Source organism: Pteropus medius, unplaced genomic scaffold, assembly GCF_902729225.1.
Source record: "Pteropus medius unplaced genomic scaffold, Ma_sr-lr_union100, whole genome shotgun sequence".
NCBI lineage: Eukaryota > Metazoa > Chordata > Mammalia > Chiroptera > Pteropodidae > Pteropus > Pteropus medius.
This window is the reverse complement of record NW_024342467.1, coordinates 13,727,365-13,744,800: the sequence shown is the minus strand read 5'-3', so window position 1 is coordinate 13,744,800 and position 17,436 is coordinate 13,727,365. Positions and strand designations below refer to the sequence as shown.

Here is a 17,436-nt window from a genome sequence, read left to right as displayed (position 1 = left end):
TTTTATCTTTAGATAAAATACGCTTACAGTATGCTTGTGGAGCCAGTATTCTCTTTAGGTGATTGAAGAGTTTTAAGGTTAAGAAAAATCTGGATGACATCCAAACCACAAAATACAGCTTTTTGCTCTAAATAACTTTTAATTAAAAAAAAAAAAAAAAAATTTGGTCAGGTTTTTAGTTGTCAACATTGGTTATTTGTAAATGATTTGGGAAGTATTTCCTGCCTCTTAGAGGAAGGCTGTGAGCCATGACTGTGTCCTCCAGGATGGGATGTCTCACCCCTTCTCACCCGGCTGAGCAGCAGGTTATCCTGCTCCTCACATGGCACACACCATGTCTGCTACGGTGCAGGTCCAGTCCGGCACGTCATCTGCCATTTTCTGTTATGCATTCAGTGTTCCTCTCCACTGACTATGGTAATTGGGAGCGGACCATATGGTCTCACTCTTTCAACACCAATATATAATGGAAATTAATATAGAGGTGGTATTATGATATGAGAAACAAAAAGCAGAAAGTCTCTTCATTACCATTCTGCTTATCTCTCAGGTAGTCATTTCGGGCCTTTCGATTTATATTCATTTGCTTTTCTTAGTTTTCTCAGCTGAGTTTAAAAGCTCAAAGAGATAATAGAAATAATCTAGGTCAACTCTTCCCCGCTCCCTTTTATAACATGAGAAAATGGAGCCCAGACGAATCAGTTATCTCAGGACTGCATAGTAAAGGCCTTTTCAACCGTCCTGTTGGGAAAGTTTGTGAGCTACGCAGTTGATCCCATAAATGTAGCAGCTTCTCTCTGTTTCACTTTACTCCTTTTAGCTTTGCTTTTTGTTTGTCTCTTGGAAAAGAAGATATAAATTAATTAGTCCTAAAATTTTAGAGCTGAAAAAGGAATCTTGCAAGTCATATAACTAACTTTTCTTTTTACAATTAGGAAAGGGCATTGTGTTTACATATGTAATGTGTGTTATCTAAACTGTTGCTTCCACTCCCCGTCCCCAACCCCCTTTTATTGTAGATCACAGCTTTCTGGGATTTGAATGGCAGAAACGGTGGTGTGCTCTCAGTAAAACAGTATTCTACTACTATGGAAGCGATAAAGGTAGTACTGGCGTTCGGTTATATCAGCTTCTATTGTTGAGGGTCGGGGGGCATGTTAACTCTCCTCCCTTTTTGGTACAGAGTTAACTGAAGACAGATGGAGAAAGAATAAGTGAGAATTTTAATAATTATAGTCTAAGACTACTTTATAATTCTATTTCATCATTTGACAAACGCTCCGAATCCCAAAATGCCCTTAAAATTAACCCGATTGTGTTTTATTGAATTAAGAATGTGAGTAAAATAACTTTCACCTACGTGGCCTTTCACCTTAGGAAATAGTTATCAATTAGGCTATAGCTGTGGAATCTCTGGAAAAGTTCAGACCATTAGGATTGTGAGAGTTTTGAAGGGAGGAAAAGATTTTTTTTCTTCAAATATTTTAAAAGAAAAATTTAGATTAAATGAAATATGTGCAACACATTTTCTAGCTTCTTTTACATATTTAAATAACAGCAAGCACTTACACAGGGGTTATGTTCTAAACATCTTACCTGTCTAAGCACTATAGCTATATTTATTGTTTTATAACTCTGTGTGGTAGGTATGTTATTAGCCCCATTTATTTTACTGTTTGGAAAGCTGATAACAGAGAAGTTAAGTAACTTGTTAGAGGTCACAGAACTGGTAAATAGCCGATGTGGGATTTGAATCTAGGCATAATGGTTAGAGTCCATACTCTTAACCACTATTGCCACTATATTAATTTAGAAACAAGAAGTTATGTTTTGTAACTTCATTTGCTAAGTAATGCATCTCTTAGTCATAGTTTACATAATTTTAAGGTCATTGTTTGAACAAATAAAGACATAAAATATTGAAACTTAAAGAATATAAGCTTTTTTAGTTTTGCTTTTTTCAAGGAAAGCAGGTCAGAAGTTAAATATTATAAAGTAAAGGTCATATAAAAATAGCTAACATTCATTTCCAGAAAAGACACGTAAGGAGAAAAAAAGGCATACTAGTCCAGTATTCTACTACTATAAACTTTCCTATGGAATTCTTATCAGCGTTGTTACTTATCAGTGTTGTTTGTAAATTTATGATTCGTTTGACATTATTCTAAGGTTTTGAGAGTTTTTTCCCATATTATAAAACCGAGCAGATATTATGTGTATATTTCAGATAAATTTGAAATACATGCATGATGCTAGAAGTTGATATCACCTTTTGGCTAATGGGATTAGCAAATTAAGAATTAATTTAGTGGGTAGTTTGCATTCTGTCACTAGTTTGCAATATGTTCAAATGTAATAATGGCATTAGTGAAGTGTAAACTATAAACAACTGTCGATGGGCAGCCTTCATTCTTCTGCTAAGGGTAAGTAGGTGATTTTGACAAAATTTAGAGTCCAAGTTCAATTATGGTCATCATAGGTCATAAACATGCAGTACTGTGATAGAAATATAATTTTGTACAGCATTGTGAATTGAGAACAAAATCTTACTTTTCTACAAAGAAATATCCTCTAGTTCATAAGACCAAGGGAGGGAGGTTTCAAATCCTTGTGACTTTGGTGTAGTTAGGCTTCTCGCTTCTGATTTCTTTAAGAATCCGTGAACACTAATATGTTGCATCCACTCTCTGTCCTAACTAGTTTATACCAACTGTTAGGTCAAAGATTAGCAAGAGTTTTCCCAAAACCTAAGGTGTGTTTATATTTATTTCAAAAGCTAATATTCAGTAAATAAAAATTTTAGGGGCTTTTGGGGAGGTATTAGTTAAACTTTAATTTCTAGTCTTATTTGATGAGACCTTTTGGTAATAATCTTCTTTGTAATTTGTATTTTACTGCTTTGTGATCCATTTCACCACCTCTACCACCCTGCTTCTTAATAATTGCTATTCTAGCATTCCTTTTCTATGTAGATATTTGAAGATCTGGTTTATATTTTCTTAAACTCTTATCTGTTTCCATGGAGATTTTAGATCTGCTTCTGGTGGTTCTTTCCTCTGTGGCTGCATCTTTTGGAATTCTTGGCCAGTTTTCCTTTTAGGGACTTGTGGGGGGGAAAATCTCTCTTGAGACAGTTTTAATTGCCTGTTTGGCATGATCCTAATTTCCTTCCTTTGTATCTTTTTCTTTCCAAGAAAAAATACTTGTCACATAAAATTTTTCTTTTCTTTTTTGAAATCGGATAGATGATTTATACAGTCTTGTTTACTGTACATGTGAACTATTTACCTAAACTTTGGAAAGCGCTGTTTAGATATATGAGAACTATAATCCTCTAACTAAGTAGGATTTAGATGGATGGATTATAGAGGCACAGAAGGAGTTGATACCACTTACTAGGTTAAACTGTACTTTGTTACTGTTCGACAGCTGCATAGTTCATATTTTCTAACACACTGTGTGTGCCAAAAACAATTTTGACCCATCAAGATAGTAATGGCTTAGAAAGAGTAGTTCCAGCCTCTAGAGTAAATAATGCACTTACCTTTGTGCCCATAAATATTACCTGTATTTATTATTCATGGCCATTTGGGTCCTTTAAGTAATAAATATATATATTGAGAGAGTACATATTTTATCACTTCATGAAATTACATCCATCCTTTCATTTCCTTCTTCCTTTGATCAAATCTCATTCATCAAACTTCTTTGATGGTAGGTACTCAGACTGCCATCAAGATAGTCATTTATTCGCTCTTTCATTTATTTATTTTTTTATTTGCTAAATATCTACTGGATACTTGTTGGATGCTAGCCACTAGAGTTGCAAAGATAATTCTGCCTTAGAGGTACTCACAGTTAGTGAGAGGGAGAAAGGGCATCATGGGATTAGAGGTGGGGGCTGAGTGGGTAAACCGATCATTTCAACCAGATATAATAAGTGATTTAAATAAAATATCTTTGGATCACAAAGGAGGGATGGCTAACTGCCTAGGGGAGTTAGCCCTAGGGTCCTAGTGGAGAGGACCCTTCACTGGTTGTGAGCTGGAGTTTGTCAGGTAAAGAAGGGTAAAGGGCATTCCAGTCAGGGGAACAGCAGAGATTCTGAGTTACAAAAGGCCTTGGATGAGATCGAGGTTGGAATCAAGGCAGAGCATAGAGTGAGTGAGAGGAGGGGTCACAGAAGGCTAAAGGGATGGGTTAGGATCCGATTAAGCATAGGGCTCTGTGACCTGAGTTAGTTTCTAGGAAGTAATTGTGGAAGATGGATTGAAATGGACAGAGACTGAGCCAACAGGATCCTTTTGGAGGATACTGAGCTAGTCTAGCCAAGAGAGGTTCATTACATGGTTGTTGAAAAGGCAGACAGGATCAGTGCAGATCTCTCTGGCTCCAACGCTAGGCTCTTCTCCACGACGTGCTTGTTGTCAGCCCCTCCAATGTGCCTGTTAGCCAAGGCCTATTTAGGAATCTGTTCCAAACTCATGTTTTGTTTTGCTTTTATCCTTTTTCTGTTTAACTTCCATGTAATCTTGAATCAGCATTATGAATTTTCTTATCTCTTCCCACTTTTAGTGGGGAGGGTTTAGTTTGTAGTATCTCTTTTCTTCCCACATAAGGGGTTTGCTGCCCTACCCCGACTCCCCAGTTAAAGGAAACCCTAGCACCATCCAGGATGTGGCAGCAGCAAGTAGCCTGGGTCCTACCAAGTCAAAAGTGATTACGTCAGGTGGTTGTAACTTTTTCATTGTAATATCGTTTCAATATATTATAAAAGCCAGATGTAAAAGTTAGACTTAATATAGATCATTTAAAATAACAAAACTTTCAGGCGGGCAGGGAAATAAAATTTATCATTGAACTTGACCTTTCTGCTGTCTCACTTTCCCCACAACTTCACCACTGATAAGAAAAATCGGACATATCCATTCAGTTTGGATGAAAATTATAAAGTGTCTTTTGATGTTGAAAAAGCATCATAGTTTTATTTTAGTATTTTAAAAATTCTATTAAAGTGACGCTGTTTGTACAATTGGAAGTTCTACTGTATTATAACAATAATTTCAGCAACAGCCATAAAAGCTTACCTTTTTTCCTGACTCATTTGATAGAGGCAAATTCATAGGTCAAAGCATCAGCATTTTATAATTATATCAGGAGTATATATAAAATATATAAATGAACTCTGATATTTTAAGAATTTATATTATTTTGCTTATATAAAGAAGGAATAGTACCTTTGTTATTCCTTAAGAAATAGGAATAATTCTACTTTTTATCAGAATTATTGTAATTTTATAGGATTTTGGGCCTTCGATATGCAAACATTAACCTTAAAAGTTTATCACAATAAATGTTAAATAAAAGGCCTTTAGTTTCTGCCTTTGTAGTTAAGAGACCTTGTAACAATATAGAGAAGTTAAAATGAAATTCTGATATTTAGTAGGATTTATCAACATGCAGAAATATTCAAGTACAAACTGTCTTATAAAAGGTCTGATGATGACGAATCATGTTGGTTTGCAGTAAAACAGGACACGGTTTGATCTAAATATAAAATATCTACATCTGTATATAGATGGAAGCTATATAGTGATTGAAGGTAGATATATTTTAAATCAAATTGTGTACTGCTATATCTATGTATATGGATGTAAAGATATAGATGATGTTGCATCTGCCTGTGTATAGATAGACAGAGCGAGCAACATCTGTACCAGTAGATTTTATTTGCACATCTTTGTGTCAGATATTATTAATACAAAGCAGTATGATACATTGGTTCAGAGGAGGGGGCACAGAGGACCCGTAAAACAGTATGATAGGTAGAAGCCGGCTCACTGGGGCAGTAGGTAAATGAGGGCTATGAGCGAGGAATGGGTGAGGTCAAGTTGCTACATGTCAGGAGTTTGGCCTTTCCTGTCTAAGTGACACTTAATGTTTCCAAGCATTGAAGGTAAGTAGATGGCACGACAGACTCTGATTGGATGTTGAAGAGATCACGTTGACAGCTGTCAGGAGACTGTGAGATGAAAGACAAGATGTGTTCTGAAGCTGAGAGTGACCGGGAGTTCAGAGGTTGTTTACCATCCTAAGTGCATGAGAGAGCTGCAGGTCACCTGCGGCATTTTCAGCTGCTGTCACGTTGCATGGGTCGTAACAGTGTCCTTTATTCCCTAATTACAAAGGAGGTTCTAGGAGGATAGTACATATAGGATATGAAGATATTCTCTGTGTAATGTTTATTTTAACCATAACTACATGTTATGATAGTCTGATAGACCATATCACAATTATTATCTGAATTTCAGCTGTAGAGGAAAATGGTATGTGTAACCAAAAAAGTGGAAACGGTTTTAAATTCCCAGTCTACAGAAATGCCTGTAATTTATTTATTCTCCCTTCACAGCTACGTCAGATTACCTTGCTTTTTAATCACGTTTATACCTTGGTTGAAAATGTGTGACTGTATACAAAACCACTTGATTTTTTTGCTTGCAATGTGCTTTTATTTTAAAGAAAAAAAAAAAAGGTTTTAGAAATACCCCAGATTTCCTGCTACCAGACAATATAAACCAAACTTTTAATTCTAACTAACATGCTTCCCTTTAGACTCATAAATATTGCCTGTGTTTATTATTCAGAGCCATTTGAGGCCTTTAGGTAACAAATATATAGAGCACATTGTATTTTTCACTTAAAATAGTAATAATTTGCTATTTCCTCATGGTATAACTCAAAACACCAGAAGTATATTTCTGAATTAGCATTGGCAGCTGTATTTCTGTGAGCTGTATCAACAAGGAAAATGTTCATATATCTTTAGCTGAGGGCCTAGAACAGCACATTCATCAGTTTGATAAAGTTTATTGGAAGGGTTTAGTATTAAAGGTCATATTTTCTACTTTCCCACTGATGAGCATTAATACTTCCAGAAATAACATGAGTTCTTCACTGGGGGAAAGGCCTTCTTAAATATAAGAAGTAGATAGTATCAAAAATTTCTGAACACACTGCATATCTTTCTGTTTGCTAGCCATTTGTACCAAGTTATCAATCTTGGTATAAACAACTAGGTTTAACTACACAGAAAAGGAAATTGGCAGAATGTCGTTTTTCAGACAGAATTGATGGGAATGCTCAATGCCCAGGCTTAGAAAGCAGGCAAAGACTAAGGGAGGCAAGGTGGATAGAACTTCAGCCCAGTGCCACCCCCAGGGAGAGTCTAACTGGGACAGAGTGCTGGTCCTGCCAAGCCTGGACTCCTACTCTTGCCGTTGTGAACTGGCACCAGGTGGTGACCGCCATTGGCCCGGAAATGGATTCTGAGCTCTTCTCTGATTATTTTGTTGCTCAGTTCAGATGTAGGTCCCAGGCTGGAGCATTTGCTTGGCTGATCTTGAGCAGTGAAAGTCTACTGCCCTCCAGCATCTGTGGTGGGATGGATCCTGGCTATGTCCCCTGACAGTCTCCGGATGAAAATAGAGAAGATACTTGGATGCTGGGGGTCCTCAAATGGCAAATGCCCACAGCTTGTAGGGATACTAAATGACATGGAATTATTTAGTTGCTATATTCATACTGTACTTAAAGTGATGGTGTTTTACACATATTTTCCGAGAGCCAGTAAAAAAGAGAAAAAGTAAGCATATTTGCAAGAAAAAAAGGACAGATTGAATTTTGGTAGGTTGTAGTGGGGTGGAGGGAGAGAACAGATCATGGGGACAGTTGATGAAGGAAAGCGAGAAATAAAAAATGATGCTCAGTTTTCTGTTAATGGAGGTGCCATTTACTGACACAAGAAGAAAGATCACAAGTGTTGGGAGTGGGGATAAGATGATCTCCATTGTGCTCATGTTGTATTCATTGTACTTATAGGACATTCAAGAGACGAGATATGTATAGAGAGCAGATGAAGATTTGGATGTACAACTCTGAAGAAAATAGAGACTTATGAGTCACAAGCATATTGATAGGAATTTAATCTTTGGAATTGGGTGAGGTTGCCCAGCGAAAACTGTACTGTGGGAAAAGGCCAGGATTTAGGGCATAACCCGTCGTGACTGTGCAAGAGATGGGGAAACACAGAGGAGCCCGTAAAGCAAGCTGAGAAAGTTGGACCCAAGTTGCCGGAGGAAATGCAAGATAATGTTTATTTTCTCTATCGAGACTTCATAAATTACATGTTCTAGAACAGTGGTTTTTCCAACATTAAATGTGTATCAGAATCACCTGGGATGCTTGCTAAAAATTTGGTTCCTGGACTCACCCCCAGAGATCCTGCAGAGCAAGTGCAGAGTGGTAGCCATTTCTGAATTTTTAACATGCATCCAAGATGTTTCTAACATAGGCGTTTCTTGAGAAACACCTATATACCTTGAGAAACACTTTTCTAGGAAATGGTTGAATAAGCAAGGCTTTGGAATCAGACTTATGTTAGGGTCCTGGCTTTTACCACTTACTGGTTGTGTGGCCATGAGCAAGTGGGTTATTTTTAGGTTTGTTTTCCATCGATGCTGGGGATGTAATAAATACCTTCTCTCTCTTAAATTATTACAAGGTATTTATGAGCTATGCTACATTAAATTCCTGACATATAGAAGGAGCTCAGTAAATGTGAGTTGTCTTTTTGACACTTAAAATACCCAGAACACAGGTGTAAACCTAAAAGCCAGTGAAAAAGTAGAAGGAAATAGCTATCATTAACCTTATGTGTTTTGTTTTGTAAGAGATCAGAGCCAACTGCCTTTTACCTTGAACCTACTGAATTAGAATTGTATAAATTCAGTTACTGATTTAATAGATTTCATTATCTAGTTTCTCCTGGCAGCCTTCCGTTCTATAGACATTAAATTTGAATAGCATGATATAAGCAAAGCGAAAACGTGAAATAGAAGCTGAGAAAAATTTAGTAGAGGGACAGACACCTCAATAATCCTGAGGGCATCAATCTGTTATAAAAACTAATACTCAGATTCATGCTAGATTATCAAGAAAATGTTAAATTATGTTTAAAAGAATTGTTTGAGAAGTCAGGGAAGTATATATGTCAGAAAGATTTTCATTATAATTTTAGAGTTTGGGCACTTAAATAAGATTCTGCATTTGAGAAGTTCACTTAGATAAAAATATTTTATTAGTTGTTTACAGTTCTGGGTAAATGAACTTATATAACCTTGTTTCTCATTTGGTTTCTCATTTTACTATTTTTAAAAAATCAAGTCAACAAGTGTCCTTGAAACTATCTCAGAATGCACTGCAGAACCAACCTACATGTAAATTATTATGGATTGACATTTAACGCTAAGGTTTTCTCCTTTCTCTCTGTCTAGAAGAGATGCTGACGTGAAGGGAGAAGAGCAGAGTCTCATAGCCATATTCTGCCCATTTCATGTCTTGAGTGTCCTATCTCGCACTGGCTAATTGGAGATGTGGCTACTTTATGGTTATGGATTTGCCAAAGCTATTGAGAAGGAATTATGAATTTCCTTCCTATTTCTTCAATCTTTCTGGTGTCATAATCCTACCCCAACTTGGATGTTTACATGATTATCCTCGAATACTCAACCATTAGCTGAATTTTTTGGTGGTGGTATTAGTTTCTTTTTATTACTTTTACTTGGTTAAACAACACTTTTTGTTTTGTAGATTTAGGTCCTTCTTTGGTGGAGTGAGTTTTTCTTCTGCTATATCTTTGATATTGGCACTGTTTTTATTTGTTCTTTTTTAATTTTTTTTCCAGAACACCCATGCTTTTTTTTTGGTATTTTTGTCAGTCTTCCATCTACATCATATTCCTTTTGTTCCTCTTCACTCCTTTTTTTTTTTTCCTACTTACTGAGGGTGTTTTTAAAGTACATCTGATCTGATTTTTCAACAATGTTCAAAATTTTTAACTTTTTTATCATATTAATACATCATTTGTTTTGCTGCTATATTTTCCATTCCTTATACAGTATTTTTCCATTATTTTAGCACCTCCATTCCAATTTCTACCTGTCTCAGCCATTTCTCTTTTTATTTTATGTTGCATTGTTTTCTTTTATCTCTTTCAGATCTTTTTATTTACCTTATAAAAGATGCAAAACAATTGTCTAACATTTATTTCCGTTTCTCGTAGTTTGCTCCTGCTTTCTACATCTTGAGTGCTGTGTTATGTTTTTGTATTACATAATATTTTTACGGCACCTGTGTTCATTTGCTTGCTTTTCCTCTTTTACTTACTCTTCGCTAAGGATGTACTATCCTTGTCTCTGTAATTTGGGATGTTTACCTCTAGACTGGATTAGTGGCTTATCTCTGGTTCATCTGACTAGAGGCCGCTCACGTCCTCCTCTTAGACTCTAACAGAAGATCTGATTCATGGCCCCACAGCATATATCTGAAAATTTTGTCAAAAGTGGATGTGCTAGTCTAAAGACAGATTACCTAATTTGGCTGCCTGATTGTCTTTCCCTAAATAATGTAGCACAGGAAGATACCCTGCACCCTGCAGCTCTTCCAAACTCAGTCTTTGTGGTACTGATTTTACATTGCCAGATGTAAACTCCCAATCCTATGTGTTTTTCATCCTTACTCATGTTACATAGGTAAGCATTTTAGACCCATAGTAGAGGTCGAAAGCATGGGCTGTAGATCGGATGAACCACGTGAATGGAGCAACTGAGCCTTTGTACAGCAAGAGAGCCACTTGCTCCATCTGGTCCTTCAAATCCTGTTTTTCCTGGGAAGTTTAAGGAAATCTCTCAAAATTGTTCAGTAGGGCTTTGATATTTTGCTTCTGACTACTTCCGTATCTTGTAGTGAAATTAAATCCTTTTTGCAGTCTAGTAGATCATTGACTAATGTTTCTGGAGCACTTAAGGTTTTATCGTGGTGTGTGTGTGTGTGTGTGTGTGTGTGTGTGTGTTTCAGTGAGAAGGTGGGAAAGGTCTGGTAAGATGTTACTAGCTTTTGTTTCACCATACCTATAATTTTCCCTTGCTTAAGTGTTCAGTATAAAGTTGTTGAATGAGTGAATGAATGACTTAGTTTTCTTTGAGAATTTTAGAAGAACCAACTGTGCTTCACCATTTTAATACTTTTTCCCCAGTATTATTTTTCTAGTTAGGTATTTGGCAAAATGTGTCCCAGGAGTACCAGTTACATAAAATGTTCTGTGAAAAAGGGTTTCATGAACAAATAATTTTGGAAAATATTGTATACTGTATCTTTCTCATAGAAATTCAGTCAATATATAAATGTATTAGGGGCCTCTGGAAGGCCTGCACTAGCAAAACCTGTTTAACTTTATTTAATTCAGCATTTCCCACACTTACTTGATCATGGGAAATGCTGGTCTAATTTTTATAGTTTTTCTGAACCTCATAGAGGTCATTGTAGACTTTTTCCACAAAGCAAACTTCAAATTTTTAAAATTTGAATTGTTTATTTAATCATCCAAAGAGATGTCAATTATGACTAAATATGATTAGAATGTCCAGATTTAAGCCAGGAATTGCTAAGTCAGATTTTTTTCTCATTTGATGTTTTGAACAAAATATGATCTTGGTGACCTTTTAAAAATGTATGTTACTTCAAGCATTACATTAGTATATTTAAGAAAAGGAGATAAATATTATTTCATGCATTGGGATGAGAGAGGACTTTACCCTTTAATATGGAAGCATTTCTGTATTTCTTCCGAGCTCAGTAAAAAAGACAGTTGTCCTTATGATTTTAATATTGTGTTACTCTAGGAAATAAACACAGTGTAACTGGGTGAAGGAGGAGAGCGGATTTTATTTTCAGTTTCAGAGTATCACTTCCTTTGTTGTATTCCTACTTCATCTTTAAAACAATATCTGACTAAAGCTCAATCACCTTTTCTCTTGACACTTATCATATGAGATTCGAATGTGCATTACTGGTTTAATTGTTCACTGGCTGGTTAAGAAACTCACTTTTCTTTTGGTTTGGTTTTGGTAACTAACGTTTCTGCGCTTGCTTTATCACTCCTCTTTATCCAGATACTTTGTTTTCCCTCCACATCTTTTAATAATTTTGGTTCATTCTGCGCTGCTTTTTAAATTTAGAGTTCGATTCATACCAATTTAAGATTTTTTTTTTTTTTAAAAAAGAAAGTGTTTTAGAGGCTTTGGAGGTGGTGGGGGTCGGAGGGTGGTGATGAGAAGAGAGAGCGGTACAAAAAGCCCAGTGAGGTTTCAACTAGACAGGTTTTCCTACAGGCTTACTAAGTCTGAAAGAACCACAGATTTGTAGTGGGATTGTCTATCTAGCAACCTCTGAGTTCCAGTTCTTGAATTTTTCCTACATGAAAGTGTCTTATTTTGGTACATCTTTCTGAATAAGACCACTATCTGCAGACCAATTCCTCCAGTTCCCTAAGATGTCCTTTTTGAATCCAGTCATCCCAAATACTTCCATTATTTTAGAATTAAAAGTTACATCTAGAAACATTATTTAAACATTATACTATGAAAGTGATATGACCAAAAACTCCTCTTTCCAAGAACTGACAAAGAAAGTCTAACAGATAATCGACTAGGCATTTATACTCGCTGTAGTAAATGAAATTCCGACTTTCCTTTTATCTTCAACAGACAAACAGCAGAAAGGTGAATTTGCAATAGATGGCTACAATGTCAGAATGAATAACACGCTTAGGAAGGATGGAAAGAAAGATTGCTGTTTTGAAGTCTCTGCTCCTGATAAACGTGTCTATCAGGTTAGAGTTTTTATGTTGTTTTGAAATTAAGTTGATAAAATGTTCTGATTTCATTTATAAAGACATTAACATTTTGTTAAAGCAGCTCTCCCTGGCATGTTAATAATAAAGAGAACACTGGCTTTTATACATTGAACATTCATATACATTTTTTTAAAATTCAGATTAGTTCAAGTGGTATCTTCTTGAACGAGAACAAGTGAATATATAATTTATCAGTTATTTCACATGTTGCATTTTATATCTATTTTAATAGAACCGTGTGATTTCTTAGAAGAATTACATAGCAGAAAGAGTAAAATTATCAAAAGAAAAATATCAGAATGTTAATGCATATTATATTGCTTAGGCTTGTGGGAGAGAATGAAAAAGGTAAAGGCACATATCAGCTCTGCAATTCAAGAGCTATCAGTTAGCATCAATATGGAATGTATGTTTAATAAGTTTTAAATATCTGAGATTGCAGTTGAAAGCCAGTTAATTAAGTTGTCAGGTAGTGTGTTGGAATCTGACAAGAACATTTTAAAGAAAACTGTACCCAGCAGTCTAAAGAAATTCATGGGTGTCTTCTAATTGTCAAGGGCAAATTTTGTTCATCAGTTCTGTCTTTGACATTGATGAAGAGAAGCAGCTTTTTTTCCTGCACAGCTGCCAGCTGCTGATCAGAGTTTCAAATCCATCATCCTCTGCTTCAATTACGTAAATTTGTCAAAATTAACTGTACATTATAAGAAGCATCCTTGCAAGAAAAGTAGTACTAGACATGAAAAGAATTACTAATGGTCTTAAAGAAACGATAAGAATGTGACATACCTTCCATTTCTGCTGTGGTAATTTTTCTTGTTATTGTTTGTTTTTTTATTAGTTCACAGCAGCTTCTCCCAAAGATGCTGAAGAATGGGTACAGCAGCTGAAATTTGTGTTACAAGGTAAGAGCAATCAATTGAACAAGTTATTGCAGTCTTTACTGAATAACTGAATGATTTAGATTTCCAACTATAAAAGCTTATTGAATTTCTATGAGAATGACCAAGGGAACATGACTGGTATTAATACAGACCATTGACTTCAGATATATAAAAGTATCTGTTGTATAAGTACCAATTGGCAACTTTGAAATCCACATATTATACAATAATCAATCTTTAAAAATGTTTTAAGTTAAGGATATAGAATATAACAATGTCGTGACTTTGTAGGGCTGCAGTAATTTAGAAAATAGAGTTTTGAAAACCTCTTTGCATTCCTTAAGAATTTACTTCATGAAACATGTTTTGTAGATATGGGATCTGATATTATACCCGAGGAGGAGGATGAAAGAGGAGACCTGTATGATGATGTCGATCACCCTCTACCAATCAGCAGTTCACCAGCAGGCAGTCAACCAAATGATGAAATTTATGAAGAACTTCCAGGTATTTATTATCTGGCGATTCATTTAAGAATTTTAGGTAGGGTTTTTTTAATGTCATCAAGCTGACAACTTGAGTAGAAAATGTGCTATTAAGAACAGGGACAAAGAAAATTTTCAAAATTCTCTTTTACGAAAAGGGTTCTGCTTGAGGTATTTCGAGGAGTGGATATACACTTATGAAAATTGAATGGAATGTTAAAATGAAGCAGATACAGTCCTAATCTCATGGGACTTTTGGCTCATTAGCATTGTTTATGCTACATAATTTTTTAATTAAAAAATTGACTTGCCTTATAGTTTTTTTCACTAACTCACACGTCATTTTTTACTTATACATCTTGGAACTTCCATTAACCAGAAGTTCTACGAACACCCCATATGTCAGCAGCTTCTGCCTCATGTATTCCTCCTTACAATAGTATATGGCGTTCTGGAGGAATATTGTTGAACTATAAACAAAGGCCTTTTAAGGCTCGAAGTTTTCTTATTTGATATTTTATCATCAGTATGAATAAGTTATTTTATTCTACATTTTCAGGTGTGGTTTAGTGTTTAAATGCCGTAATATCTGTTCATTGTCTATTAGCTATTTGACTTGTAGTTTTGAGGGTTAACCCAAAATATCTTAGGATACTTAGAATACAAAAATATTCAGGAATTATTGCATTGCTAACACCCTAGGTTGAAATGAACCTTTTTCTGGCAATTAAAAAATCATCAGTTAGAGAAGAAAAAGGAATTATAAGCAATATAAGTGAGATTTAACTAACATATCAAGTAGAAGCTATTTTTCTCTGAATAGAACAATTTAACAATATAGTATAAACCTTTAAAATTGATTTAAAAAATACTTAACATGTTCCAAATTAATGCACACATGTTATTTTTAGTGAAGGTAGAGCATAATAACTAGCATATGGACTTTACAGCTAAAAAGTTTAAATTCTGGCTGTACCATCTAGCTCAGTGACCTTAAAAGCCAATTTCTTCATCTCTAAAATGGGAATAATATCATGGGCGGTGGGAGGAATGAGGTAACGTATTTACAGCTTTTAGCACAGTGCTTGAATCATAGCAAGCCCACGATAAATCGAACATCATTATTGTTCTCATTGTAGCTGCTAAATTCTTGCAAGTGCTTAACATGAAGGTATAATGATAATTTTATCAATAAGGATTAATGATTTTTATGATATTACAAATTCAAGATACAAAAACTATTCAAGATATGTGTCTACATATTGTCTTTTACTACTCTCGAAGAAGATGATTAGTATAAAAGCATAATTTTGTGGGGAATAATAATCTGTTCTGTTATTTTAAGGAGCTATATGTTTATAGCTCCTTCCTTTCTGATGTATCCTAAGGAAATGGCATCTGCCATAGCATCAGTTATTCTCAAGTAGGGAAGAATATTCTCTGACTGCTTGCTTTTAGTCACACCGTAACATGAGTACAATTATATTAGTTTTTAAAACGTTCATAGAGCTTGTGAGAATGTATACTGATGTCAAATGGAAGAGTATAGTAGCTTTCTTTAAATGTGATGTTACTGTTATATACATTTCATTCCTTTAAAACCCTGCAGTGCATGAGTTGCATTACAATTGCGAATTAACTTTTTATTAAGTTCTGTGTTTCTTCAACTTGACCATTCTCTCCCCGCCTTTCCAAATAAATATTGGTAAGGAATAAAGATCCAACATTCGTAGTCATTTTCATAACAAAGACTCAAGGAAAATCTCCTGTAAGTAGCTCAAAATCTTAAAAATATAAAGCATCTTTTATTTTCTTTAACTACAGATGTTCTTCCTCATTCTCTCTCTCTCTCTCTCTCTCTCTCTCTCTCTCTTTTTTTTTTGGCCTGGGCCATATAATTGTTGGAAATAACTGGTTACTCTTTAAGTAGTCTTCTTTCTTACTGTGGGACTGGAAGAAATCTAAACTGCTCTGGGACTCCTGGCCCCTGCCTGCGACCCCAGTTGCTGTGGAGAGGGATCGCGCTTGCTATAGAGCCTGCAGCTGTGCCCCGGGCAGGGAGCTGGCACAGGCCGCTGTGGTGCGTCTGGTTCTTCCTTCTTCCCCAGTGGGACCCAGACCCACTTCAACATCTGCACCATTCAGGTTTGCCGGGTTCGAGGCAGCTACTACAGAGGGGATTTTTCTTAGTGAAAGCCGTAAAGTCGTCTCTTAGAGCTTTTGTGTGATTAAACATCTAAAACTAGAAAGGTAACCTTTTTCCTTTTAGAAAAATGATCTTTCAGGAAAGAATTAAGCAAATTGCTTTCACTTCTGTGAAATAGGAATATAATTTTGAGAGGAGGTGAAAACAGTGGAAAAAGCAGTGAACACATTCTGAAACTGTTGGTATTTTTCTAGTTCTATACAAAGAACTGCATGTCTCAGAAATCTGGTTAAATTCCCCAAATAATTAATATTACCATTTCAACATAATTTTTGTCAATTACATGTAGTCGAAAACTAATCCTCTTAGTTGAAAGATGAAGCATCTAAATGTGTTTGAAGAAAAAACTAAGCATTCAGCATGTTATTTTAAATCACAGAGTTCTTTTTCTGAGATATTAAAGCTCTTACTCTAATAAATGTATTTTTAATGTAAAATAAACCTGCAGTGTTTAAGTCTCAAGAGCAAGAAGAAGAAAACATTGTTTAAAAACTCGTATTGCAAAATATCCCTTGAAAAATGTTTATAATTCTGTGGGAGTATAAGTAGTTTCATTGTAATTGTTTTTCAGTTAGAATATTCTAACTTTATTACAGCAGCTTCTCTTTAATTTCTTGTTCATTAATTTTTAACTAACTTCATAAAAGAATAAGAATGAATTTGTAAGATTTCTTTGCATTTAGGGGATTTATACATATGTGCAGAAGAGTTGAGAGCGTGCCATTTCTGGGGAATATTAAGGATGTTTGGCTTTTCTTCAGATACCCAAATGCTTTGACGCCTTTTTTGTTAGCACCTATCAGCATAGGCCACTCAGGTTCGCTCACATTGCGATATTACTGTAGCATATTCGTGTTTGCACAACCAATATATTGATCAAAGTGCGTTAAACTGTTTCTTAACACAGCAATGAGTTCATTTGGCTTAGCATGAATTTCAGAAGTTATTGCTCATTTTTTTCATTAAAAATACAGAAGGCAGCTTTGTTCGATTTTGAATCTTAAAAGGGGAAAAGAATACTTGGGAAATTGCCACAGAAATCAACCCAGCTTGCTCTTCTCTTCTCCTTGTCACTTGCTTGCTTTTTGTTTTTAATGTCAGAAAATTATG

The 17,436-nt window shown here is 35.3% G+C and overlaps 1 protein-coding gene across 3 annotated transcripts in view; it reads left to right on the top strand.

Moving 5' to 3' along the window:
- Positions 1 to 17,436, top strand: part of SKAP2 (src kinase associated phosphoprotein 2) — a 159,510-nt gene that overhangs the window by 92,245 nt on the left and 49,829 nt on the right. For all 3 annotated transcript variants that reach the window (XM_039862591.1, XM_039862590.1, XM_039862589.1), the window contains exons 6-9: positions 1,020 to 1,103; positions 12,603 to 12,727; positions 13,593 to 13,656; positions 14,008 to 14,142. In XM_039862591.1, the coding sequence (XP_039718525.1) occupies positions 1,020 to 1,103; positions 12,603 to 12,727; positions 13,593 to 13,656; positions 14,008 to 14,142 (408 nt within the window). The remainder of the gene's footprint in view (positions 1 to 1,019; positions 1,104 to 12,602; positions 12,728 to 13,592; positions 13,657 to 14,007; positions 14,143 to 17,436) is intronic.